The sequence below is a fragment of the Ictalurus punctatus genome, chromosome 22, assembly GCF_001660625.3.
Source record: "Ictalurus punctatus breed USDA103 chromosome 22, Coco_2.0, whole genome shotgun sequence".
Taxonomy (NCBI): Eukaryota; Metazoa; Chordata; class Actinopteri; order Siluriformes; family Ictaluridae; genus Ictalurus; species Ictalurus punctatus.
In genome coordinates this window covers 19,313,468-19,338,783 of record NC_030437.2, presented here as the reverse complement: position 1 = coordinate 19,338,783, position 25,316 = coordinate 19,313,468, and the positions used below count along the sequence as shown (strand labels likewise).

Below are 25,316 nucleotides of genomic sequence, written 5' to 3'. Positions count from 1 at the left end.
TGGTCACAGGAGCAAGAAGATCTGAACAGACTGTTTGAGAAGTACGTCCCCAGCACCATAGACATGATAGTGGAGGGAATCGTAGACGGTAAACAAGGAGAGAAGCTGAAGACGATCGTCCCACAGACTGATCTTAACATGGTGAGCTGATTACATTTCACTGTTAGACAGATAATGTGAAGTCTCAGCTGATTACAATACGTTTAGAGTAAAGAGAATGTTGTGTAAGTTTCATCTCTGGACACACGGATTTAAAGCCTAGCTGTAGAAAGACGCTCTACCTTGATGGTCTACCGCTCTGCAGGTGGTGCAGTTGTCGATGATGCTGGACGCTCTGCTAGAACCCGCAGAGTTCTCCTCAGAAGAGCTGGAGAGTTTCTACATCGAGGCTCTGTACTGCTCGCTCGGAGCCTCGCTGTTAGACAGCGGCCGGAAGAAGTTTGATGACTTGGTTAAGAGGCTGTCCGGTCTCACCTCCGTCCACGATGAGAGAACGCTCGCCGGCCCTGGAGAGCTACCCGGTAATTTTGGAAATCGAAACAAATTTGTTTCTTTTTATTTATTTGTTTATTTATTTTTGTTGTTGTTGTTGTTGGCCTTGTTTTTTTATCGTGTGTTTTTATTTCCAGCTCCGGAGTTAGCATAGGACTCTGAAGAACTAGGTCCACAGTTACATTTCACTAGAAACTGTAGGATAAGTAGGAGAACTACACTGAAAAAGAAAGAAAGGAAATATGACACGTGAAGAAGGATGGAAACTAAAGAAGGGAGGGAGAGAAGGATGGAAGGAAAGAGGAAAGGAAAACGTAAAAAAAACGTAAAAGAAGGAAGGGAAATATGAAACATGAAGTAAGGAGAACATTAAGTTAGGTAAGGAGAGAAGGTAAGAAGGAAAAAGAAAGAAAAATAATTGAAAAAGAAAAGGAAAACATGAAAGACAGGAATGAGAGAAAATACGGGAGGGAGGGAGGGAGGGGTAGAAGGAAAAAGGAAGGAAGGGAAACATAAAAAAGGAAAAGGAAGAACTGAAAAAAAGCGCAGCATGAGACATGAAGGAAGAAGAAAACTAAAGGAGGGGGAGAGAGAGAGAAGGTAAGAAGGAAGGCGGGAAAACAAAAAAAGAACTGAGACAGGAAGAAAGAAGCCTACTTCGAGAGTGGGGGCGAGAAGGAAAGAAGCAATGAAGGAAAACAAAAAAAAGAAAAAGAAAGAATCGAGAAGGAAAGAAGATGAATCGCAAAGATGAAGGAAGAAGGAAATCTAAGGGAGGGAGGGAGAGAAGAAAACATAATAAAAATAAAGACAAATTGAACGAAAGAAAGATGAGAAAATAACGAGGGGAAATAGGAAAAAGGAAGGAATGAGAAAAATCCCGGAGAGAAAGAAAAACGAAGACGCGATCGAGCAAAATGAAGAAAATTATAACGAAATGAACGCAGAACTTTCTAAACACTACGTTTTTATCGTTTTTTTTTCTCGGTATATGACACATATGTATTTTTTTTAAGTATGACATCATTGTGTGGGCGGAGCCAGAGTGTGATTTAATCGAGCAGAGTTTAACTTGAAGTTCTAAGTGGTTGTTTAAAAAAAAAAAATACAAATACATCTGAAAATGTAATGAATGGGGACTTCCCGTCGTTTTGTAGGCTATAGATTAGATATCACACATCTGTGGTATTGTTTCAGGTTTCCTGCCGACTCTTTATGACTTCCACTTCGATGCGAGCGTAAAGAAGTGGACCCCCTGGAGCTCGCTGGTCCCCAAATACATCCACGACCCTGACATGAACTTCATCGACATTCTCGGTAAAGTTACGGTCACGCTTTTCGAATTCAATCCGTATTATTTATCATTTTCGTTCTTTCTCTGATAATCTGCCAACGATCAGACGTGTTTGCTGTCTGTGGTTCTGCACCGGATCTAAAGTGCTAACGTCGTTAAACATGTAAGGCGAGCACGTAGTACGGCTACCGGTTTAGCGTTGTGCGACAGCGACAAAAAAGCCGACGTCTTCTTCGTGAAGCCAAAAACACAGACCAGGTGAATTTTTTTCTCTCTCTTAATCTTCAGCTGTCCAGTTTGTTTGAGTCTGTGTCCATGATAGCTTCAGATTCCGGTTCTTGGCTGACAGGAGAGGAACCTGCAGTTGTAGCTCATCCGCTTGAAGGTTGGATGTTTTGTCCATGCTGAGATGCTTTTCTGCTCACCGCCGTTGTATACGAGCCATTTTTTCTTTACTGTCGCTTACTCCATGTTTTTCGCACCAGTCTGTGTGAACGATAGAGACTGCTGTGTGTGAAAATCCCAAGAGATCAGCAGTTACTGAAACCAGGTCATCTGGTACCAACAACCGTACCACGGTTAAAGTCACAGAGATCACAGAGGTTTTTCTTCATTCTGATGTTTGACGTGACGTGACTGAAGCTCCTCACCTGTGTCTCCGTGATTGTATGCATTGTGGTGCTGCAACGTGATTGGCTGATTAGATAACTGCATAAATGAGCAGATGTACAGGCGTTCCTCTGAAAGTGATACTTTAGTTAATATTCTTTAATTATATTAACGTGGTAGCCAAGCTCAGACACCAAACGTGACTCGTCTAAAACGTGATTTGTATAAAAACTGCATTGCTGGCTGAATATCTCTGTAGTTCTCTGTACCATCCTGCATTCATCTCACTCTCTCTCTCCCTCTCTCTCTCTCTCTCTCTCTCTCTCAGTGCCCACCGTCGATACCACTCGCACCAACTGGCTGCTGGAGCAGATGGTGAAGGTGAAGCGGCCGGTGTTGCTGGTGGGAGAATCTGGAACTTCGAAAACAGCCACCACGCAGAACTTCCTCAACAGTCTGAACCCCGATACGACCGTGAGTCACGTGTGCGTTTTCCATTACGCCGTATTCCTTAAATGTTACGTTTGAAACTGATTTTTTTCGATGTTCCAGACGGTCCTGAATATCAATTTCTCATCGAGAACCACATCCATGGACCTACAGAGGAACCTGGAGGCCAGCGTCGAGAAGAGAACCAAGGAGACCTACGGCCCTCCCACGGGCAAGAGACTGCTGGTGTTTATGGACGACCTCAACATGCCACGAGTACGTCTATAAGTGCATGTAATTGTAAACAACAACAACAACAACAAACAAAAAAACTCCGAGGTGTACTAAAGTGTACACAAACACGAAGTAGTTGATCTGTAAATATCGTTGTCTTCTGATTTGGTTTAGGACACACTGGTACTGGTCATCTATAAACACGAGCTGAACTTCACTGTGGATGTATTGGTGTATTTTCCCCTCTTCTCTTTCCCTCTCGCTCGCAGGTGGATGATTACGGCACGCAGCAGCCCATAGCCCTGCTGAAGCTGCTGTTGGACAAGGGCAGGATGTACGACCGGGGAAAAGAACTCAACTGCAAGACCCTGAAGGACCTGGGCTTCATCGCAGCCATGGGGAAAGCAGGTGGAGGTCGTAACGAGGTGGATCCTCGCTTCATCTCCCTCTTCAGTGTGTTCAACATCCCGTTTCCTGAAGAGGAATCGCTGCATCTCATCTACTCCTCCATCCTGAAGGGCCACACCAGGGTGAGAGACACATTAGTACAACAACAATTAGTTTGAACAAAAACAAAAACAAAAACACAAACACACTCATGGGCTACATCCAAAAATTCTAACGCGTAAAACACTCATGACGTCAAAAGCATGGCCTGAAGTGTTTTATCCCTCTTATACCACAGCAGTTTGTCAACGATTACAATTTTTGCATTTGTTCTAAATCAGAACGGCACGTTCAAACGGTCATCCCTACATTTACGTTCTATTTAATGCAAGAGTGTAAACTCCTCCTCATCCTGAAGATGTCTGAAGACCTCTGACTGTTGCGAAGTGCTGACACTGGAGACTCCTTCCGTACACGTTAAAGAAACACATTTCCCCACCGTATCAACGATTACACACGTTTGCTGTTTAATGCTGTTATAGAAAACGAATCGTCACCTTCTGACCAATCAGAATCCAGAATTCTTAAGGAATGATTTACTTTTCAGGAAAGTGTTGGTAGATAAATTAAGTCATAAATAATATTAATAAGTGTAACGTTTTCACTGGTTAGGTGAGAAGTTCTGTTGATTTTTTTTTTTTAAAAGCCATTTCATGAAAGTATTCAGGAGATCTGTGACACGCTGACCTCCTGCACCCTGGAGCTGTATACATCCATCATTAAAGACCTGCCACCGACTCCTTCTAAGTTCCACTACATCTTCAACCTGAGGGATCTGTCCAGAGTGTTTAACGGCCTGACCCTGACCAACGCAGAGAGGTTAGTACACTCCTCGCAGCCTCTGATCAGACTGAACCTTCACTTCGTCGCTTATTTCGTCGTTTCCGATCGTGACTCGTTGCAGGTTCCTGACGGTCACGCAGTTTGTGCGGGTCTGGAGGAACGAGTGTCTGAGAGTGTTCCACGACAGGCTCATCAACGAAACCGACAAAGCCCTTGTGAGTCGCTCCGTCCACTGACGCTTTCTAAAACAGTAGCAGCACGCGTACACATGCTGTCTCTCTCTCTCTCTCTCTCTCTCCTGCTGATCCACTGGCGACACACTTGCATTACCATCTTTGATCTTAAAGACACACCCACTCCAAGCTGCTCCATTTCCATATATGAGTTCGAAGTCACGCCCACTCAGAGCCGCTCATATTTCCATATATGGATACTAAGGCACACTTAGAGATGCTTTCATTTCGACCTGGCCTCAAAGACACGCCCACTTTACCATTTATGGTCTTAAGGGTGTCACACACTAAGATGTTCCTATTACCATATACAAGACATAAAGACACAGCTGCATTACCGTCTTTGATCTTAAAGACACACCCATTCAGAGCTGCTCCATTTCCATATATGAGTTCGAAGTCACGCCCACTCAGAGCCGCTCATATTTCCAAAAATTTACTCCAAGACACACTCACATCGCCAGTTTGGTCTAAAGACATACACATTTAAAGATGCTCTCTTATCCTGTAAGAATCAATCATAATTACTTCAGACGTCCATCTGCAACGTTCGCCAAAGTGTATGACAATAAGTGATGGAAATATACATTTCATCCATGCGAGTAATTAGTGTTTATTATCGTCAATGTGTTTGCAGGTCCAGGGAAACATTAGAACCCTGGTAGAGGAGCATTTCAATTCTGATCTGGAGTCAGCGATGAGAGACCCAATCCTGTTTGGAGATTACAGGACAGCCCTCACCGAGTCTGAGCCCAGAGTCTACGAGGACATTCAGGATTACGATGCCTGCAAAGCTCTTTTCCAGGTGCTGGCATCAGGTGAACTCGGCACATCTCCTGCGCATCAACATTTAGAACCGAAAAATCATCTGTGTTCTCTGTTTTTCTTACAGGAGATCCTCGAGGAGTACAACGAGAACAAGACCAGGATGAACCTCGTGCTCTTCGACGACGCACTGGACCACCTGACCAGAATCCATCGCATCATCAGGATGGACCGTGGCCACGCCCTCTTAGTGGGAGTGGGAGGGTCTGGGAAACAGTCCTTAACCAAACTGGCTGCTTTCACTGCAGGATGTGAGGTAATGCATTTTTTTTTATTTAAAAAAAAATAAATCACAGTATTACTGCTAACATTATGATTTATTACTTATCTGGTGGTTTATTTTTAATTTTTTTGTGCTGTAGGTGTTTGAGATCGTGTTGAGTCGCGGATACTCAGAGTCTAACTTCCGTGAAGATCTGAAGACTCTTTACTTAAAACTGGGCATTGAGAATAAGAGAACTGTGTTCCTGTTCACTGACGCCCACGTGGCCGAGGAGGGCTTCCTGGAGCTCATCAACAACATGCTTACCTCAGGTACAACATTTTGGACCTCTGGATCATAACAGCATCATCTATCCACCGTCTAAATAGACTACAAACTTACTGTAAGGTCCTAAAAATCCAATGATTTCCTTCAATCTTGTTAAGACTTCCATATATGGTCTCAAAGACACACCCACATTACCATTTATGGTCTTTAATGGACGCACACTCAGAGCCACTCTTATGTCCATATATGGATACAAAAGCACACTTAGAGATGCTTTCATTTCGACCTGCCGTCAAAGACACTTCCATAAGTGCCTGTATGGACAAATGTCGATTTTGCGATCCTCTGTGCGTGCAGGAATGGTTCCAGCGCTGTTCCCTGACGACGAGAAGGAGTCCATCCTGAATCAGATCCGCGACGAGGCTCTGAAGACGGGCTCGGGGCCGTCCAAAGACAGCGTGTGGCAGTACTTTGTGAACAAGAGCGCCAACAACCTGCACATCGTCCTGGGCATGTCTCCTGTAGGGGACGTCCTCCGAACCCGCTGCAGGAACTTCCCAGGTACACTCTGGGGCAGGCATTTTATAGATTTATATTTCACTGTGCGTGATACAGATACAGTAATTACAAAAGTTTACACACCCTCAATTCAAGAATCTGAAACTAACACGATATTTAATACGAGTTAGGATTAACAAACACGCTCAGATTCAGTCGAAATTATATTCATGAATATAATATCATATAAATGTGTGCGTTTGCATTTTTATTCCCCTAAGGCACTTTTGTAAGTATTCTGCTCTTTTCCACTGTTTTTATTCCTAAGCACACCGATATCGCGTGTCAATATTTTCTGGTTAAGGGCGTGTGAGAGGCCTCTTTTGACTCTTAACTCTGTTTGAGACTTAATGGCGTCACTGGACACCTTAATGAGTGTGTGTGTGTGTGTGTGTGTGTGTGTGGTGATCAGGGCTGGTGAATAACACCGGTATTGATTGGTTCCTCCCGTGGCCTCCTCAGGCCCTACATGCAGTCGCGCAGTCCTTCCTGGGTAAGTCGCTAACATCTGTAAAAACGCTATCGATACAGAGTTACTGTTACCATGGCAACGTTGATTATTTTTCTATAACAACGCGATCCGTTCTCATTTAAGTTGTAAACAGTCGTTCCCTCACCAGCCTCTCTTTTTTTCTCTCTCTCTCTCTCTCTCTTCAGTCCTGAAGATGTCGGAAAACTTTACTCTCTAGCTCTTTAATCTAACAAAACACTGTACACTTTAACGTTAAGTTTATCTCCTGGTTTATCCGTTTGATTATTCATTTATGGTTATTAATAGTGTTTATACGGTGTTAATTGCAGAGATATCTGTTGCAGACGGGTAACAGAGATATTATTAGGTTTATCTTGATTATCTTCTCACTGTGTCAGCTTGTCTCCTGTTCCAGGTGAGAGCCCTCTGATACCTGCAGCCCACACCGAGGCGGTGCTAGGTCACGTGTGTATGGTGCATGGCTCGGTGGGCGAGTACAGCAAACTTTTCCAGCAGAAGCTGCGCCGCAGTAACTTTGTCACCCCCAAAAACTACCTGGACTTCATCAGCACCTATTCCAAGCTACTGGAGGACAAGGACAAGTACATCCTCGGTGAGGACACAGCTCACCTCTGCATGTGTGTGTGGGGGGGGGGGGGGGGGTGCACGGTGGCTTAGTGGTTAGCACGTTCGCCACACACCTCCAGCGTTGGGGGTTCGATTCCCACCGTGGCCCTGTGTGTGTGGAATTCCCTCCGGGTACTCCGGTTTCCTCCCCCAGTCCAAAGTCATGCATGGTAGGCGGATTGGCATGTCCAAAGTGTCCGTAGTGTATGAATGGGTGTATGAATCACTGCGTCCGAGGGCCATCTTCAGTCGTCTTGACTCAGTCTTGCCACTGAAGTCACAAGTCTTGCGCAAGTCGAGTCCCAGTTTGTGTTCTCCATAATGGAGGCAGAAATGGAAACTTCGTTGAAACCGACGGACGAACTCCTATGTGTGTGTGTGTTTAAATGTATGTATGAAGAGTTGAGAATTAAGTTAAATTAACTTTAATTGAAAGTGCATTTTTCAATCATCCAAGCCAGGAAAACTGGCTTATACCACAGCTTATAAAACTTTATTCTCTCTCTCTCTCTCTCTCTCTCTCTCTCTCTGTTGTAGCTCAGTGTAAGCGACTGGAAGGAGGTTTGGATAAATTGGAGGAAGCCAGTGTGCAGCTCGCCGAGCTCAACACCAAGCTGGCCGAGCAGAAAGTGGTTCTGGCCGAGAAGTCCTCCGCCTGCGAGATCCTGCTGAACGAGATCTCCACCAACACAGCTGTCGGTCAGTATCGATATACGTAAAGCAATCTGATTTTTTGACCCTGATAACCAGATATATTGGATATCGGATAGGATTAGGATCGTGCTAACTCCTGTGTCATTAATGAAGCCGAGGAGAAGAAGAAGCTAGCGGAGGAGAAGGCCGAGGAGATCGCAGAGCAGAATAAAGTGATCTCCGTGGAGAAATTGGATGCCGAGAGCTCTCTGGCCGAGGCTCTGCCTGCTTTGGAAGCAGCTCGCGTCGCCCTGCAAGACCTGGAAAAGTCCGACGTCACTGAGATCAGGTGAGCGCACATTGGAGACGCTCACCTTATATTTGTGCGTTTCAGAACCTTACATGATCCTGGCGTATATGTAATGGGTTCGTAGATAAAGAAATCGTACAGTACACACGCACATTAGACACGTTTTATTTCCAAATGATTCCTTTCGTTAAGTGTCGCTAAAGTGAATCAGTATGAGTCACTGCCCTGTACCGAGCCATTTCTTTCGTTCAACTGCTGCTGACGAGCTTCGCAATCGCACCGCATCTCCATACATATCCATAACCGACTTCATGGTTATCAAACGAAGATTTGCGACTGCACGTGAGTTGATGAATCATCTCTCGTTCAGCTCCCTTGTCATTTGAATAAGCGAATCTTTTGGTCATTAAACCAAAAATATTTTAAAATTTTTTTTATATATATATCTATCTATCGATGTTTCTTAAACATCTATGACTTGTGCAAGTCGGATTTGTAATCACGTGTGTGTGTATGTGTGTGTGTGTGTGTGTGTCAAACTTAATTCTCTCCTCTTGACTCAGTGAATCAATTAGTTGAGTAAGATTTATTCAGTCAGAGCTGGAGATTATCCAGTGTTTCAGCCAGTAATAGTCAGCGTGTAAACGATAATTCTTCCAACACGTACACATAGACGTAGAAGCATTTTATAAAATAGCACAAAATATCAGCGAATATTAGATATTTTACACTGAAACTGTTTGTTTGTTTGTTTTTGCCTCAGGTAGAGACAGGCTGGGCATTTGACATGTAGGTTGGCAGAAAGAACATTTTAAACTCACTATTTTTGATTTCTTTGCATGACATGATGTCTGTCCCTCAGTGTACCATATGATGCACGGTGCCAGAGTAATAATTACTTCCAAAGACAAGAACTCTGAAAACTCTAAAGTCTCAAATTAAATTGACATTTTGAACTAAACATGTCTGCAAACCCAGAGCTTACCCTAACCCAACCCTTCCAGGGCTGAACGTTACCAGGGCTTTTTCACTTGGTAGCACTGGTGCGCCGAGCTGTAAAAAGTCAGGAGCACCAGCAAAAATTTAGACGCACCAACCGAAAGTTAATTAACTTCAGGCGGCTTACAAAAGAAATCTTTAATTTTTCTCTTCATCTTCCCTCTTCAGCACTACCTGTGCCTAGGGCATCACCAGCATGGGGGCGCCAGTGAGCGCCCCAACGCCCCCACTGACTCACCAATAGGAATCTCGCCTAGGGCGCCAAAATAGCCAGAAACAGCCCCGAAGGGTTTAAATAATGTGCAATCCTGCACTAAAATTCAAGTCCTGGGAATGATTGACAGCTAATGGTAACCAATCTAAAATCTGCATTAAAGTTAAGAATGTAAAGACGAAGTTTAATTGGTTGTTGGATAGAATGGTTGACCGGTGACAGCAGGCACATACTGTACAGTAATTAGCAAACGTTTTGTAGCGAAATGAAAACAGGTCGCATCGCAACAGTTATTTTCACTCGCACAAATGCTCCCAAACATATTTTGAGGTCATACAGATTACATTTTGGGAGCGTATGCGACCACAATGGTCGCAGTTTCCAGCCTCGCCCTCTCCTGTTTCTACATCTGCATCTTCTTCAATTCAGTTCGATTCAATTTTATTTGTATAGCGCGTTTAACAGTGGCCATTGTCACAAAGCAGCTTTACAGAAATATATAAATTCCGGATATAAGTTTTAAACACAGCCTTAAATTACAGACAAGAAACGTCCGTCTTCATCTTCATCCTATTAAAGTCACATCTAAACTCATTCATGGACAACGGTGTTGTCTCCTGTCGTCTTGCCCGTGTCGCGCAGGTCCTTCGCCAAGCCGCCGAAGCAGGTGCAGGTGGTGTGTGAGTGCATCCTGGTCATGCGTGGTTATAAAGAGATCAGCTGGAAGACGGCTAAGGGAATGATGTCAGAGGCCAACTTCCTGCGCTCGCTCATGGAAATGGACTGCGACTCCATCAGCAGCGGACAGGTCAAAACTGTCCGAGGTGGGACATGAAAGTTGAATATTTTCCTGTAACAGCACATCCCCAAGTGTTTTATTCCTCTTACACCACCGCAGTTTGAGAACAATTCAATTTTGTTTTTGTATATTAAATAATAGTATAGTTGCATTTAGTGCTGTGGATCATAGAGGAAAACAAGTTAGTTCCTGTTCTCACTTACATCATCGCTATAATCTATAAACCCTCATTCCTTCACCAGCCTTTCTTTTTATTCCCTCTCTCTTCAAGTTAATAAGACCAAAAAAATGCAGCTTGTCATGTTACAGAGAAACCGCAGAGAAGCGTAGACTCCTCCGAAAACGCAAAGTTCTAGCTGTACTGTTACAAAGTGCTGACACTGGAGACTCCTTCCAAGTTCACCATCTCGACGATTAGACGAGCTGAGCCGTTGGTATAGAAATGAGCGCGTTAATATAAACCTGCACTACTGTAAGAGCTGCTGAAAACGATAGAAGACGAATCAACAGCTCCTGACCTCGCTCGTGCTGTGTTCTCTTCTCGTCAGGCTTCCTGAAGAACCTGAACACGTCGTTCGAGGAGATGCAGGCCATCAGTAAGGCCGGATCTGGCATGCTGAAATTCGTCGAGGCCGTCATGGGTTACTGCGACGTGTCCCGAGAGATCAAACCCAAGCGAGAGAAGGTTTAATGAACACAGCTATTTCTGCCTTGTGCTTTACTGCAAACTGAACTTAGATATCCAAGAAGTCAGTTAACATTGCTCGTTTGTGGCTGGGTCTGTAGATTTATTATGCGTATGTTTGTCACAGTTATTTACTTCTTCACAGGTCAATAAACACAAGTATTTTCCAGGTGGCCAAGTTGGAGAAGAACTTCTTCCAGAGCATGCGCGAGCTGGAGCAGATCCAGACCGAGCTGGTGGACATCCAGAAGGAGCTGGGCGCTTTGGGGAGGAAGTACAGCGACGCCATGGCCGAGAAGCAGCAGCTGCAGGAGGAGGCCGAGGTCATGGAGCGCAGACTGATCGCCGCTGACAAGCTCATCTCGGGACTCGGATCAGAGAACAAGCGGTCAGAAAAACAACAAAACTGCTCCTATACATTTTCCAGTCGGCAAAATTTCATATATGTGCACTCACAGCACAGCGCTGTTGAGTTCTGGATCCTGATTGGTCAGAAGGTGTTGATTAGAATTTCAGAACGGCCGCTGTTTCTATAGTGACGGCTCAGAGAGGCTGGCAAGGGAACGACCGTTTATAACTGCTATAATGTAAGCAAGAACAGGAATTAACGTGTTTCACAGACGTTCCACAACGTTAATTGTAACTATAAATGGATTTTTTTTAAAAAGTGACGCTCATTAATAAATAAGGAAACGTAATTGGTATAATAGGAATAAAACTCTTCAGGGCGTGCTGTTATATGAAAGTAATCAACCCCAGAAAATTGTTCGCCTGCAGCTGGACGGAAGATCTCGAGGAGCTGAAGAAGAGACGAGTGCGCCTGCTGGGAGACTGTCTTATCTGCGCCGCCTTCCTGAGCTACGAAGGAGCTTTCAGCTGGGACTTCCGAGACGAGATGGTGTACGAGGTGTGGCAGAAGGACGTGATGGAGAGAGGCATCCCCCTGAGCCAGCCCTTCCGCATCGAGACCCTTCTCACCGATGAGGTCGAGATCAGCAGGTACACGATGTTACATTTATAGTGGTCTTCTGAGAAGGCTTTCTACTGGATTTTGGGGCGTGGCTGTTGGGATTTGTGTTCGTTCAGCTGCAAGAGCATTAGTGAGGTTGAGGTCAGGCGCTGATGTTGGGATGTCGAGGAGGCTCCATTTCCAGTTCGTCCCAAAGGTGTTCAGTGGGGTTGTTTGGAAACCTCTGGTTCTAAAACTCCTTCGTGCTCGTGTGGCCGTAGATGGGGGTCAGAAGGTCTCCCGCCGGATGAGCTGTCAGTGCAGAACGGCATCCTGACCACGAGAGCCAGCCGCTTCCCTCTGTGCATCGATCCTCAGCAACAAGCGCTCAACTGGATCAAGAAGAAGGAGGAGAAGAACAACCTCAAGGTCTGTTAACATTCTTACGTCTGTCGTGGTTAGATATCACCCGTAGCGGTTCCTGGTGCCAGGTATGATACTAGCAATAGTACTGAGATATAAGGGCAGAATGCGTTATATGCGTTATATAATTATGCACTGCAAATGAGTTTGTTACAATATAAGAATATTACATTAAAGGGGCATTTACCAGTGAAGATGATAAAGGGGCATCTTTAGGGGAATTTGGCTGTTGGGGCATTAAACCATGGAGGGTATTTTGGAAGGTCTGAGGGTAATTGGATGTGAGGGTTAGATGTGAGTGGGGTTTTTTTGTGAGTATTTGTCACTGTTGGGCAAATGACAATTCATGCGGGACGAATTAGCCGGCGGTATGTAGCTGTTGGGGTAAGTATCTCTAGGAGGGTATTTCTGAATGTGGGGATGTATTTATAATTATAGAGAAGTGTTTATGAATTAGCTGTTGGTGTATTTGTGTTTAGTTTCCTTGTTTTGTTTTTTGTTGGTCACATTAACACTCCACATGTGCTATATTTAATTACGTGCAATTAAATCAAATAGAGTTCATTTCATTTAATCATGTTTTTTTTTTTCTTTAAATCAATAAATTATTCCTTAATCGCTGCCTCGATCTAGTGGCTGGCAACAATCATTTCAGCTAAAATATTACAGCCAGAGTAATATTATTATTAAATATAAATGGAGAGAGATTTTTTTCTTCTTCTTCTTAAAGTAGGCCTAGGTTAAGGCTATTAGCATAAGATTTATGCCCACTTCCAAGTTTTTGAGAACCCTAGAGTTGGGGTTATTAAATTTTAATTCAGCAGGGTTAGGGTTAATAGAGTTTGGATTATTAGCGTCAGGACTATTAGAGTTTGATTTATTGGGGTTATGGGAGTTGGAGTTAATGTTCATACAGCATACAGCAATGTTGGTGTAATTTTGTATGTACTTCTTGTAATGCCATAAAATGTAATATATATGATTGGGAACAAGTACTGATGGTCCCAATCCATCAGTAAGGAATGGAGTCAGAAGATGCTTGGTCTCCAGTGTTTTAGGGTAGGAGTTATTAAAGAGTGAAAAATATGGTAACGCTTCACGATTTTGCGTGTCATCCTTGCGCAGGGGCCATGCTAATCTTCTCTGTATCGTTCCAATTTTAGTATATGTGCTGCCGTAGCAAGCACGAAGTAAGGGCCTGAAGGGCTGCTATAAGTGCTGAGGTTCCTCACAACGTTTCCTGTCCATGGTTAGTGACAAAACACACCAAGTTCCTTCAGGAGACTCACAGAAAAGACCTGAATACACACACACACTACATGGAGTTCAGAGATGTAATAATTCCCCAAATTAATAGTTATAAACTTCAAACTTTTTCATGTTCTGTCTCAGACTGCAGAGGTGCATGCTGGGAATATGGAAATTCGAGCAGTGGCTAGTGTTCTGGTTGGTTCTCTGTGTGGTGATGTAATCAGTCCTTTGTTCTCGTGATCTCTCACACACACCGCCCCCCCCCCCCCGCCCCCCCCGCTCCCCCCGCTCGTCCCCCTCGTCCCCCTCAGTGTGTGTGTGTGTGTGTGTGTGTGTGTGTGTGTGTGTGTGTGTGTGTGTGTGTGTGTGTTGTCTCTCCCACTGCAGCATAACACACCGCTCAGAGACGTCCTGAGGCTGTCCTCTCTGAGAACACACACCAAACACACATCATGTGTTCAGTCGGGACTCGGCGTCGGGGACAGAACGCTAAAAACACAACACGTTATCCGCCATCTTGTTTCTGGTCTCTCTAGTCAGGAGGGTGTAGTACTGCAGTCTGCCTTTAGAGGGCAATATCAACAGCAACACACTGTGTGGTTATGTAATCAGTCCTTTGTTCTCGTGATCACACACACACAGACACATCGATGGGGCGGGGACCGATTACATCACCACACAGAGAACCAACCAGAACACCAGTCACTGCTTTAATTTCCATACTCCCAGCACGCACCTGTGCAGCCTAAGACACAAAATAAAACAAGTTTCGCATTTTTAAGTTTTTAATGGTTAATTTGGGGAATTATTACATCTCTGAACTCCATGTAGTGTGGGTGCATTAAGGTCAGTTCTGTGAGTCTCCTGAAGGAACTTGGTGTGTTTTGTGACTTACCATGGACAGGAAACTTTGTGAAGAACCTCTGTACTTATACGGGATGTTCAGGCTGTATGTTTGTGCTTGCTACGGCAGCACATATACTAAAATTGGAACGATACAGAGAAGATTAGCATGGCCCCTGCGCAAGGATGACACGCAAAATCGTGAAGCGTTACCATATTTTTTAAATTTGTTGTTTAATAACTCCAACCCTAAAAAAATCATCCTTGTTACACATATAAATAATGTCAACTACAAACTAATGACAATTTTCATAAAAACGAGTAGAAAGTTCAGAATTAAAAACAAGAAAGTGTTTTTAAAAATGAGAGCATGTGCCATCGAGCAAAATACATGCTAACAAACCAAAATTAACCCTGAAAAACTAACTCCTACCCTAAAACAATGGGGGCCAAACACCTTCTGGCTCCACTCCTTGGTGACGGAGGAAGACCAGAAACCATTGGGACCATCGGTACTTGTTCCCAAGGATATATTTTACATTTTATGGTATTAGAACAAGCCGTTGCTGAGATATTGCCTCACGAGAGGTTCATGCAAGGAGTGTGGAGATAAGAGCTGGCAGGTGGCATGTTTAAAACATTAAAACAATCCATCAGTAACTACTATATAATTACACCATCATCATTAATAACATATATCCATGATATTACATTTTGATAAAAAAAATTATTACATTGTTATGTGGTTTAGTTTAATTCAGATCACAAAACTTTTCCCAAAAACACAACTTTAGCACGTAAGGTGCTCTATAGCATAGGTATTAAGAGATGTTAGGTGTTTAAATTGTCGTGTAACTATAGCATAATCTGTGGTTCATGAAGGTTATGTCAGCTCAAACTCGGATAGAGTTTTTATGTAAGTTTTCATTTTTCTATTAAATATGTTTTCACGATTGTTACTCCACTATTAAATGATTAAATGTATGCATTTCTCGCTTTCATTTAGCGAGAAAACTATTTTATTTAAAACAATTTTGCTAGGATACATTAGCAATACATTTTCAGACGTTTGCTGCCTTGTCACAAAGTATTTCTGTGTGTAAGTATGCAAGCCCTCTAGAGACAGACTGCGGTACGACACCCTACCGCCTGGAAAGATGAAATCTAAGATGGCCGCTGATGTTTTCGGTGCTTCAAGCCTACATGCTAATATTGTGCTTTTGGGGAAAGCCAATTTGAAAGCACACACAGTTTATAACAATGTAATAAATCTGTATTTAAATGTAATTATATGCTTATATGTTATAAACACTGAAGCTGTAATTATACTGCAGTTGCTCATAGTTTGGTTTAATGTTTACTCTCGTCTGTGAGCAAAAGGCAACATTCTACTTTTAATCATTGGAGTTAGCGAGCTTTTTAAATACATAGCTAACTACAGTTTAATGTCAAGTCAATCCTGATCTTCCCCATAAACTCAGCAGGTTTTTTGGTCAGTGGTCAGTTTGAAACTTATTTGAATCTCACAATTTAGCAATACTTTATTACATTGTCATAAACTTTATAATTTTTTTTATTAAAATCTTCACGAACACAACTTTAGCATGTAGGGTGCTCTATAGCAGAATTTATCAATATTGGTTTTTACTTCAGTTGTTGGCTCCCTTTAAAAAAAAAATAAATAAAAAAGTGGTTAAATGGGGAAGGGGCGGGGTCGATTACAAGAACAAATGACTGATTACATCACCACACAGAGAACCAACCAGAACACCAGTCACTGCTCGAATTTCCATACTCCCAGCATGCACCTCTGCAGTCTGAGACACAAAATGAAAAAGTTTAGAATTTTGAAGTTTTTAATGGTTAATTTGGGGAATTATTCCATCTCTGAACTCCATGTAGTGTGGGTGCATTAAGGTCAGTTCTGTGAGTCTCCTGAAGGAACTTGGTATGTTTTGTGACTTACCATGGACAGGAAACTTTGTGAGGAACCTCGGCACTTATAGCAGCCATTCAGGCCCCTTGTTTGTGCTTGCTACGGCAGCACATATACTAAAATTGGAACGATACAGAGAAGATTAGCATGGCCCCTGCGCAAGGATGACACGCAAAATCGTGAAGCGTTACCATATTTTTCATTTGTTAATAACCTTAACCCTAAAAAACTCAATTCAACCCTAAAACGCTAGGGGTTAAGCACCTTCAGGCTCCACTCCTTAGTGACAGAGGAAGACCAGAAGCCACTGGGACCATCAGTACTAGTTCCCAAAGATACATTAAAGTTTATGGCATTACCACAAGCCATTCTGATAAACTGCCTCACATCATATCTTCAGTGGCTGTCTCAAGTTGCAAATGTGCCAAGTTTGGTGTTAATATGTAAAAGTGTTGATGAGATATGTCCTTACTTCCGGTTTGCAGACTTACCCATCAGATTTGTTTGCAGGTTATTGAGAAACTACCTATAGGGTGCCCTATAGAGACAGAAGTTCTCAATTTTGGTTTTTACCTCAGCCTTTTTTAATTTTGGACTTTCTATTCTTTTCTTTTCTTTTTCTCTTTTCTTTTCTTTTTTTTTTTTTTTTTTACTAAAATTGTCATTAGTTTGCAGGGGACATTATTTATATGTGTAATAAATCTGAATTGTGATTTCCATAACTGTAACAAAATGAGAAAACTGCAGAGCCCCTGTTTACACTTCACACACTAAACATGTAATACAGAGTTTAATCATAAATAACTGTAGTCATAACCCAGAACCCTAAATCTAATAATCCTATAAACCTCTAAATAACATAAGCCCTAAACACCTTTAACACGAACTCTAAAACAACATTAAATTACCCGAATAAACCTAAAGCTCCAAACTCTGAGCTCTAACGCACAATAAATAAATTCTAGCTGCTACTCTGATGCTAAAAGTGTGTGTTGTTAGCTATGTTTTGGGTGAAAGCTACAATTTTGCTGTAAATCACAAAAATTCTATAACAATGTAATAAAGCATTATTAAAGTGTAATACAATGGTATATATTATTAATAGAGATGCACCAATACTAAATTTCTCAGCCGATACGATAACCGATTATTCAGAGTAGTATCGGCCGATACCGATAGTTCTGCCTTTTATGCCTTCTTTTAAATTCATAATAATTAATTCCACAATTCTGAAGGAAATGCAAATAAAAACTTTATTCTCTCCTTTCGAGTTGTTTCACAGTAACTGGTCTCATAAACAGAAAACACATTACTCTAATTAACATTATCACATTAACTAAACTCTGAAGATTAAAGTACGATTTCTTAACTTATTGAATGTTATTAATTCATAGTAACATTGACTGAATTCTAAAAAACAGGACACATTCCACACACGAGACATCTTTACACACAGCACGAAATCGATGTGTTTTCCCGACCTCTTTTGATTGACAGGATATAATCGGCCCTAATCATCGGATGTTTCTTAACTATCGGCCGATACATCGGTGCATCTCTAATTATTAATGATTTAGAAGTAATGCGGATGGTTTGGTTGAGTTTTTTTAAACGTACAGGACAGAAGTGTGTTGATATTGCCCTCTAAAGGCAGACTGCAGTACTACACCCTCCTGACTAGAGAGACCAGAAACAAGATGGCGGATAACGTGTTGTGTTTTTAGCGTTCTGTCCCCGACGCCGAGTCCCGACTGAACACATACGGTGTGTTTGGTGTGTGTTCTCAGAGAGGACAGTCTCAGGACGTCTCTGAGCGGTGTGTTGTGCTGCACTGGGAGAGACAGCACGCGCGCACACACACACACACACACACACGGGGACGAGCGGGAGGGGGCGGTGTGTGTGAGAGATCACGAGAACAAAGGACTGATTACATCACACCAACCAGAGCACTAGCCACTGCTCGAATTTCCATACTCCCAGCATGCACCTCTGCAGCATGAGACACAAAATGAAAAAGTTTAGAATTTTGAAGTTTATAACTATTAATTTGGGGAATTATTACATCTCTGAACTCCATGTAGTGTGTGTGTATTCAGGTCAGTTCTGTGAGTCTCCTGAAGGAACTTGGTGTGTTTTGTCACTAACCATGGACAGGAAACGTTGTGAGGAACCTCAGCACTTATAGCAGCCCTTCAGGCCCGTAATTTGTGCTTGCTACGGCAGCACATATACTAAAATTGGAACGATACAGAGAAGATTAGCATGGCCCCTGCGCAAGGATGACACGCAAAATCGTGAAGCGTTACCATATTTTTCACTCTTTAATAACTCCTCGCCTAAAACACTGGAGACCAAGCATCTTCTGACTCCATTCCTTACTGATGGAGGAAGACCAGAAGCCAGTGGGACCATCAGTACTTGTTCCCAATCGTATATATTGCATTTTATGGCATTACAAGAAGTACATACAAAATTACACCAACATTGCTGTATGCTGTATGAACATTAACTCCAACTCCCATATCCCCAATAAATCAAACTCTAATAGTCCTGATGCTAATAATCCAAACTCTATTAACCCTAACCCTGCTGAATTAAAATTTAATAACCCCAACTCTAGGGTTCTCAAAAACTTGGAAGTGGGCATAAATGTTATGCTAATAGCCTTAACCTAGTGATTTGAAGAAAAAAAAAAACATGATTAAATGAAATGAACTCTATTTGATTTAATTGCACGTAATTAAATATAGCACATGTGGAGTGTTAATGTGACCACCAAAAAACAAAACAAGGAAACTAAACACAAATACACCAACAGCTAATTCATAAACACTTCTCTATAATTATAAATACATCCCCACATTCAGAAATACCCTCCTAGAGATACTTAATTCGTTCTCACTCTTTAATAACCTTTTTTTTTTTTTTTTTTTTAAATACAATGATGTAAAATACAATTCACCTTTATCAACATTATTACATATATAAAAAAAAATGTCAAATGACCATATGGACAAACCTACTGCATTTCAGAAATCTGAGAAACAAGTTTTGTTCAGGTTGGTCCCACGATGATGTGACTTAAATTTCGTGATGGGTGAAGAAACATATGTGTGTATGTATGTATGTGTGTGTGTGTGTGTGTGAAAATGAACCCAAACCCTAATAATAACAACCTGTATAATTTTAACCCGAATAACGACAACATTAATAACTCTAATCATAATGATACAAATCCTAAAAACTCTAACTATAATAACTTTAACATTAATAACCTAAACACCAATATCCCCAACCCTCTAACTCTAGCCCTAATGACACCAACCCTAATAACTCTAACATTTATACCCCCGAATTAGCTTAAAAGAGATCCTTCAGAAGTATTTATATTGTTTCCAACAATGAAAGTCCCCCCCCCCCCTCAACATCAGTCGAATTTACTAGGACAAAAGTGTCAAAATGGGTCTTTTTTGTGTGTAAGAATGTAAGAAGTACATTAATCACCTCTTACATACTTCTTGTGCTTCTAATTTCCCTCCACAGGTTGTATTGAAGCCTGGAGTTAATCGAGTTGTGGTTTAATGGCGCCCTCTGGTGGAAATCAGATTATATTACCGATAAGCAAACCTGTGACTGTTAAATTAAACTTTATACACAGTTCTGTATTTGAGCCACATTATTATATTAAAAAATATTATTTTAAAAAAGTGTAAATATTTATAGTTCTGCACTCTTTACAGCAATCATTCATGGCTTGAATGACCGAGTTAACCTTTTAATTGTTTAATTCATATTAATTGTAATTAATATAAAACATCTTAAAAGGTAAATAAGTAAATGTTTCTGAATTACAGTGTAAATTTTTGTCCCGATGTTTTAAAAAATGTTGAAAACAGATTCAACTTGAATACGTTGAAAAAGTTTGTTTTTTGTTTATTTTTTTCATGTCGGAGTGATTATCATTAGCAGTTTTTACTTGTAACGATGGTTTCTGGCCGCTCGATGGAGTTAGGATATAAGAAATAATTTACTGTTATTTCTTTTTGCAGATCTCCTCCTTTAACGATCCAGATTTTCTGAAGCAGTTGGAGATGGCAATCAAATATGGCTCTCCTTTCCTGTTTCAAGACGTAGATGAGTACATCGACCCCGTCATCGACAACGTCCTGGAGAAGAACGTGAAAGGAGCCAAGGGACGGCAGGTCATTGTGCTGGGAGACAAGGAGATCGACTACGACCCCAACTTTAAACTGTACCTCAACACCAAACTGGCGAATCCCAAATATTCACCGGCGGTGTTTGGCAAAGCCATGGTCATAAACTACACTGGTGAGGAAGGGAGAGACTGTGGACTTCATACACAGGGCTGTATTCAAGTCCATGCCTCTGTCTTAGACAAGCTCCACCCCCATGTGTTTAACTCTCACACAACCTCTGAATAGTGCTTAAGCCTGTAGTTATATTTAAGGTCTAAATATTGATGTGTGTGATTCCAGTATTAAATCCTCACTACACTCAACTCAACCCTGAATACGGCCCAATGAGTTAATCGGTCAATTTATCAGTTTCGACGATATTAACGTATTTTTCTGACCAGTGTTCTGAAGGTGTTTGTGTGTGATCAGTTACGTTAAAAGGTCTGGAGGACCAGCTACTGAGCGTCATCGTGGGCTTCGAGCGGAAAGAGCTGGAGGAACAGAGGGAGCGTCTGATTCAGGAGACGAGCGAGAACAAGCGTCTCCTCAAAGACCTGGAGGACTCCCTGCTCCGAGAGCTCGCCACGTCCACGGGCAACATGCTGGACAACGTGGAGCTCGTCCACACGCTCGAGGAAACCAAGTCCAAAGCTGCCGAGGTACAACACAACCACATACGTGAACTCTTAAAGGAAAAATCCATTCCCACTAGCAAGCGATATGAGTTTATTTTGTCTTTGTGCACGGCACGCAGACGTGATTCACTCAAAGGCAGCAAGTGACGTCTGAACTGAGATTTTCTTCATTATTATGTGTAAATTAGGTGCGATGTAGTAAAGCAGATCACAACACTTTGCTCAAATGATTTCCAACCATCTGACGTGGTCTTCCGCTCCCCACTCCTAACTTTAGTTTCGACCTTTGTGGGGTGCATAGTGACATTCTGAAGAAAAATAAAAGTTGGCAGGGACTCGTAGAGATCGTCTGTGCCTCCGGTGAGTGAGTTTACGTCGCTAGGCGCTAATCTAACAAAGAACTAGTACGAACTCATGCGTGTAATGTTTAACTCAAACAACCAGTTTGCACAACCTTAATATTTAAATTGTGTTTAATGTCTAGTTAGCTTTAGAAGAAAAGTGCCAATAGTAGCGGTTGTTCCACGCCCGCAAGAGACAAACTACATGCTCCGCAAGCGATTCGTCATCCTCTAGTGTAGGCTAAAGAGAGTAATGCAGCGCTTTAGTCCTTTTGTCGGCCCACCTCTTATCTGTACACCGAGTCTCTGCCATGACCGAGTCATATATCCGAATTGCATAATGGAGCTTTTTTTTTTTTTTTCCCAGCAGCGTGCTGATTTCTATATTTCATCCCGGCAGGTCTGTGAGAAACTGAAGCTGGCTGAACACACATCAGCAGACATCGATGCACTGCGTGATGGTTACCGTCCGGCAGCTAAACGCGGCGCCATCCTGTTCTTCATCCTGGCTGAGATGGCGCTGGTGAACAGCATGTACCAGTACTCTCTAGCCTCCTTCCTCGAGGTGTTCGACTTCTCACTGCGTAAATCTCTGCCCGACTCCATCCTGCCCAAGAGGCTGAAGAACATCATGAACACACTCACACACAACGTCTACAATTACGGGTGCACCGGTAAGGGGGCCAAGCACCGTGTCGGTATTATTTATAACATCGAATATTTTCTTATTGAGGGCAAAAAAACATGGCGTCACAGACCAGAGGCTATCTGTAATAATGGAAATTAAAGAATAGATGTACTTTATCGTCTTATACTTTAGCTTCTATTTATAGATACACAATTGTCGGCTGGGATCTTAGATAGCAATATGAAAGAATTAGCCATTACACAAAAGAATTTATTTCAGTAAACTCACATAAGTAAATTCTCTCCACACGGTGTCCGGAGTGTCTGTAAAAGGCAGTTTCAGACCTAGATTTCATTTGACCTGCAATTTAATCTCCTGGCCTAAAGCAAGTCCTGATTTTGTTTACAGCAATTTGCAAGCACATGTTCACACACCGTGTCCTGGTTAATTACCAGAACGTTAATGGTGTGAAAGGGACTTCTTTAGACTTTTTAGAAATGAAAATGAATTAGAAATCAAACGGTTTAAAGGGTTGCTGGATTTAAAATGACTTATTATTGTATTGTATAAACATATATTACAGCAGGTGCATGTTTTTAATACAAATACGGTCGAAGTGTTTGAAAATTGTGCTTTGGCTGGAACATAGAGTTGAAAATAGAGAAATAATTAGTTTTGAACGAGTGGGGGGTGGGCGGGGTGTGTGTTTACATCATAAAATATAACAGCCAGTCATGTTCCAGTATGCAAATGAAGAATAAACAACACCCGTTTTACCGTGAGATGAGATAGGAGGCATGCCTAATTTGCATATTCATACTTATTTATAGAATCCTTATTTTATGGAGTTTGGTGATGTTTTCTTCTGTCTAATGACAAGATATTCGCATAAATATTTAAGCGGTTATATAAATGGTGTAAAAACTGAAACTGAAGCACAAAAGTTTTACTAGTTTTACAGGTTTTACTAACAGAAAGGTATAATTAGTGTGCTGATTTTTTAAAATAATTTTTTACTTCACAGGTCTGTTTGAAAGACATAAGCTGCTTTTCTCCTTCAACATGACCATAAAGATCGAGCAGGCGGAGGATCGCGCTCCTCAGGAAGAGCTCGAATTTTTCCTTAAAGGTGACACGCTGACAAAGCTCAACGATATAACTGTGCTAGAGAGAGGATGTGATCAGTAGATAATCAGTAACGCCTCTATGTGGTGTAGGGAACCTCTCGCTGGAGAAGAGTAAGAGGAAGAAGCCGTGTGATTGGCTGCCTGATCAGGGCTGGGAGGATATTGTGCGTCTGACTGAACTTTTCCCAAACCAGTTCGGCTCATTGATAGGCGACATGGAGAAGATTCCCACCGAATGGAAGGATGTATGTTTGATGTTAATCGCTCACACACGGACACGTTTGTCGTCGATGCTGGTGATCTCAGTAACAGTCAATACATTTCCCTCCCACCCCGTTTTATTAGTGGTATGACCTGGATGCCCCGGAGCAGGCTCCCTTCCCCGTGAAGTACGCGGAAAGCCTGACAGCTTTCCAGAAACTTCTTCTTCTGCGCTGCTTCCGGGTGGACCGAGTGTACCGCGCCGTCAGCGACTACGTCACCATCACCATGGGAGAGGCGTAAGAAAGAGGGATCACTCCTAAAGTGTTGTGTATCTCTAAAGCAGTGTTGTGTATCTGCAGTGCCTTGCATAAAGCATATTCATCCCCCTTGAGCTCTTCCACATCCTGGAACTGAAATGTACCTAATTAGCATATTTGATTTATATCTAATATCTGAAGGTGCAAAACAGTTTCCGAGCCCCTGATCCATCTGTAAAGCTTCTTTAACGTTAACATTGTATTGAGTTCGAATCCCGATGATGCTACAGCCATCCATGGCCGGGAGTCCAACAGAGCATAATTAACCGTGCTGTCTGGATGGGAGGGGCATACTCTCACTCTCCCGTCAATCAGAGAGACAGCCAATCATGGGCGGCTGTGCGCTCATGTATGCAGAAGATGACAGATAGCTCTTTCCTCCAAGGAAAAGATAGCCTGATTGAAAAGATGCGTTTGGCTGGCTTCATGTGTTTCGGAGGAAGCACGTGGTAGCCTTCATCTTCTTTGATAAATATATGATGGGGAGAGCTGACTGGTGTGGGGTAAGAAATGAATAATAAAAAAAAGACAGCCCGCATTGTAAAAGCACTATAAACAATACAAACATTAACATTTCTAATTCTACGTCTGGTTGCTCCAGACGCAAGAAGGGGCTTCTCATGATTCCTTAACAAGTTGGTATGTCTCTCTTTCTTTTCCTCTCAGGTATGTGCAGCCTCCAGTGATCAGTTTCGAGGCTATACTTGAGCAGAGCACTCCGAACTCCCCCATCGTATTTATCCTGAGTCCTGGCTGCGAGCCGGCCAGTGACCTGACGAAGCTGGCCGAGCGCTCCGGGTTCGGGACCAACAGGCTCAAATTCCTCGCCATGGGGCAAGGCCAGGAGAAGGTATAAACACACACACACACGCACACGCACACACAGTGATGTAATATGGACCCTGACAGAATAGTAGCTTGTAACATAAATATTATGGTTTGAATGGTTGACTTTAACGCAATGTAAATGTAAAGGTTTATATGATATGTTGTTTTCTCTAATATTTCCCAGGTTGCACTGCAGTTACTGGACACCGCGGTGTCCCGAGGTCAGTGGCTGATGCTCCAGAACTGTCATCTGTTAGTGAAGTGGCTGAAGGAGCTGGAGAAAGCTCTCGAGAGAATCACAAAACCTCACCCAGACTTCCGCCTGTGGCTCACCACCGACCCCATCAAAGACTTCCCCATCGGCATCCTGCAGAAATCCCTCAAGGTTAATATATTAAATATTCATATTAAATTCAGATTTTAATACGAATATTTAATATCAAAGCGGCGCTCAGTAATATTATTCTAGTTCATATTTTTCTAGGGAACATGACCGAAAGGT

General features: G+C 42.3%; 1 protein-coding gene and 4 non-coding genes across 5 annotated transcripts in view; 4 read left to right on the top strand and 1 right to left on the bottom strand.

Moving 5' to 3' along the window:
* dnah10 (dynein axonemal heavy chain 10) overlaps nucleotides 1-25,316 on the top strand; it is a 58,272-nt gene that overhangs the window by 26,303 nt on the left and 6,653 nt on the right. Inside the window, exons 42-70 of the mRNA XM_017451231.3 lie at nucleotides 10-141; nucleotides 305-521; nucleotides 1,690-1,809; nucleotides 2,724-2,869; nucleotides 2,948-3,100; nucleotides 3,328-3,588; nucleotides 4,152-4,324; nucleotides 4,410-4,503; nucleotides 5,159-5,326; nucleotides 5,414-5,602; nucleotides 5,709-5,880; nucleotides 6,194-6,397; nucleotides 6,807-6,887; nucleotides 7,282-7,479; nucleotides 8,031-8,192; nucleotides 8,301-8,475; nucleotides 10,292-10,473; nucleotides 10,997-11,133; nucleotides 11,304-11,521; nucleotides 11,911-12,132; nucleotides 12,364-12,511; nucleotides 20,588-20,867; nucleotides 21,164-21,393; nucleotides 22,111-22,384; nucleotides 23,363-23,467; nucleotides 23,556-23,710; nucleotides 23,811-23,965; nucleotides 24,653-24,836; nucleotides 24,999-25,199. Of these exons, the coding sequence (XP_017306720.3) occupies nucleotides 10-141; nucleotides 305-521; nucleotides 1,690-1,809; nucleotides 2,724-2,869; nucleotides 2,948-3,100; nucleotides 3,328-3,588; nucleotides 4,152-4,324; nucleotides 4,410-4,503; nucleotides 5,159-5,326; nucleotides 5,414-5,602; nucleotides 5,709-5,880; nucleotides 6,194-6,397; nucleotides 6,807-6,887; nucleotides 7,282-7,479; nucleotides 8,031-8,192; nucleotides 8,301-8,475; nucleotides 10,292-10,473; nucleotides 10,997-11,133; nucleotides 11,304-11,521; nucleotides 11,911-12,132; nucleotides 12,364-12,511; nucleotides 20,588-20,867; nucleotides 21,164-21,393; nucleotides 22,111-22,384; nucleotides 23,363-23,467; nucleotides 23,556-23,710; nucleotides 23,811-23,965; nucleotides 24,653-24,836; nucleotides 24,999-25,199 (5,136 nt within the window). The remainder of the gene's footprint in view (nucleotides 1-9; nucleotides 142-304; nucleotides 522-1,689; nucleotides 1,810-2,723; nucleotides 2,870-2,947; nucleotides 3,101-3,327; nucleotides 3,589-4,151; nucleotides 4,325-4,409; nucleotides 4,504-5,158; nucleotides 5,327-5,413; nucleotides 5,603-5,708; nucleotides 5,881-6,193; nucleotides 6,398-6,806; nucleotides 6,888-7,281; nucleotides 7,480-8,030; nucleotides 8,193-8,300; nucleotides 8,476-10,291; nucleotides 10,474-10,996; nucleotides 11,134-11,303; nucleotides 11,522-11,910; nucleotides 12,133-12,363; nucleotides 12,512-20,587; nucleotides 20,868-21,163; nucleotides 21,394-22,110; nucleotides 22,385-23,362; nucleotides 23,468-23,555; nucleotides 23,711-23,810; nucleotides 23,966-24,652; nucleotides 24,837-24,998; nucleotides 25,200-25,316) is intronic.
* LOC124626201 (U6 spliceosomal RNA) lies at nucleotides 13,586-13,692 on the bottom strand. Its single transcript, XR_006980898.1, has one exon. It is a non-coding gene; the product is annotated as a U6 spliceosomal RNA (small nuclear RNA).
* LOC124626204 (U6 spliceosomal RNA) lies at nucleotides 14,714-14,820 on the top strand. Its single transcript, XR_006980901.1, has one exon. It is a non-coding gene; the product is annotated as a U6 spliceosomal RNA (small nuclear RNA).
* Nucleotides 16,628-16,734, top strand: LOC124626202 (U6 spliceosomal RNA). Its single transcript, XR_006980899.1, has one exon. It is a non-coding gene; the product is annotated as a U6 spliceosomal RNA (small nuclear RNA).
* On the top strand, nucleotides 18,746-18,852 carry LOC124626203 (U6 spliceosomal RNA). Its single transcript, XR_006980900.1, has one exon. It is a non-coding gene; the product is annotated as a U6 spliceosomal RNA (small nuclear RNA).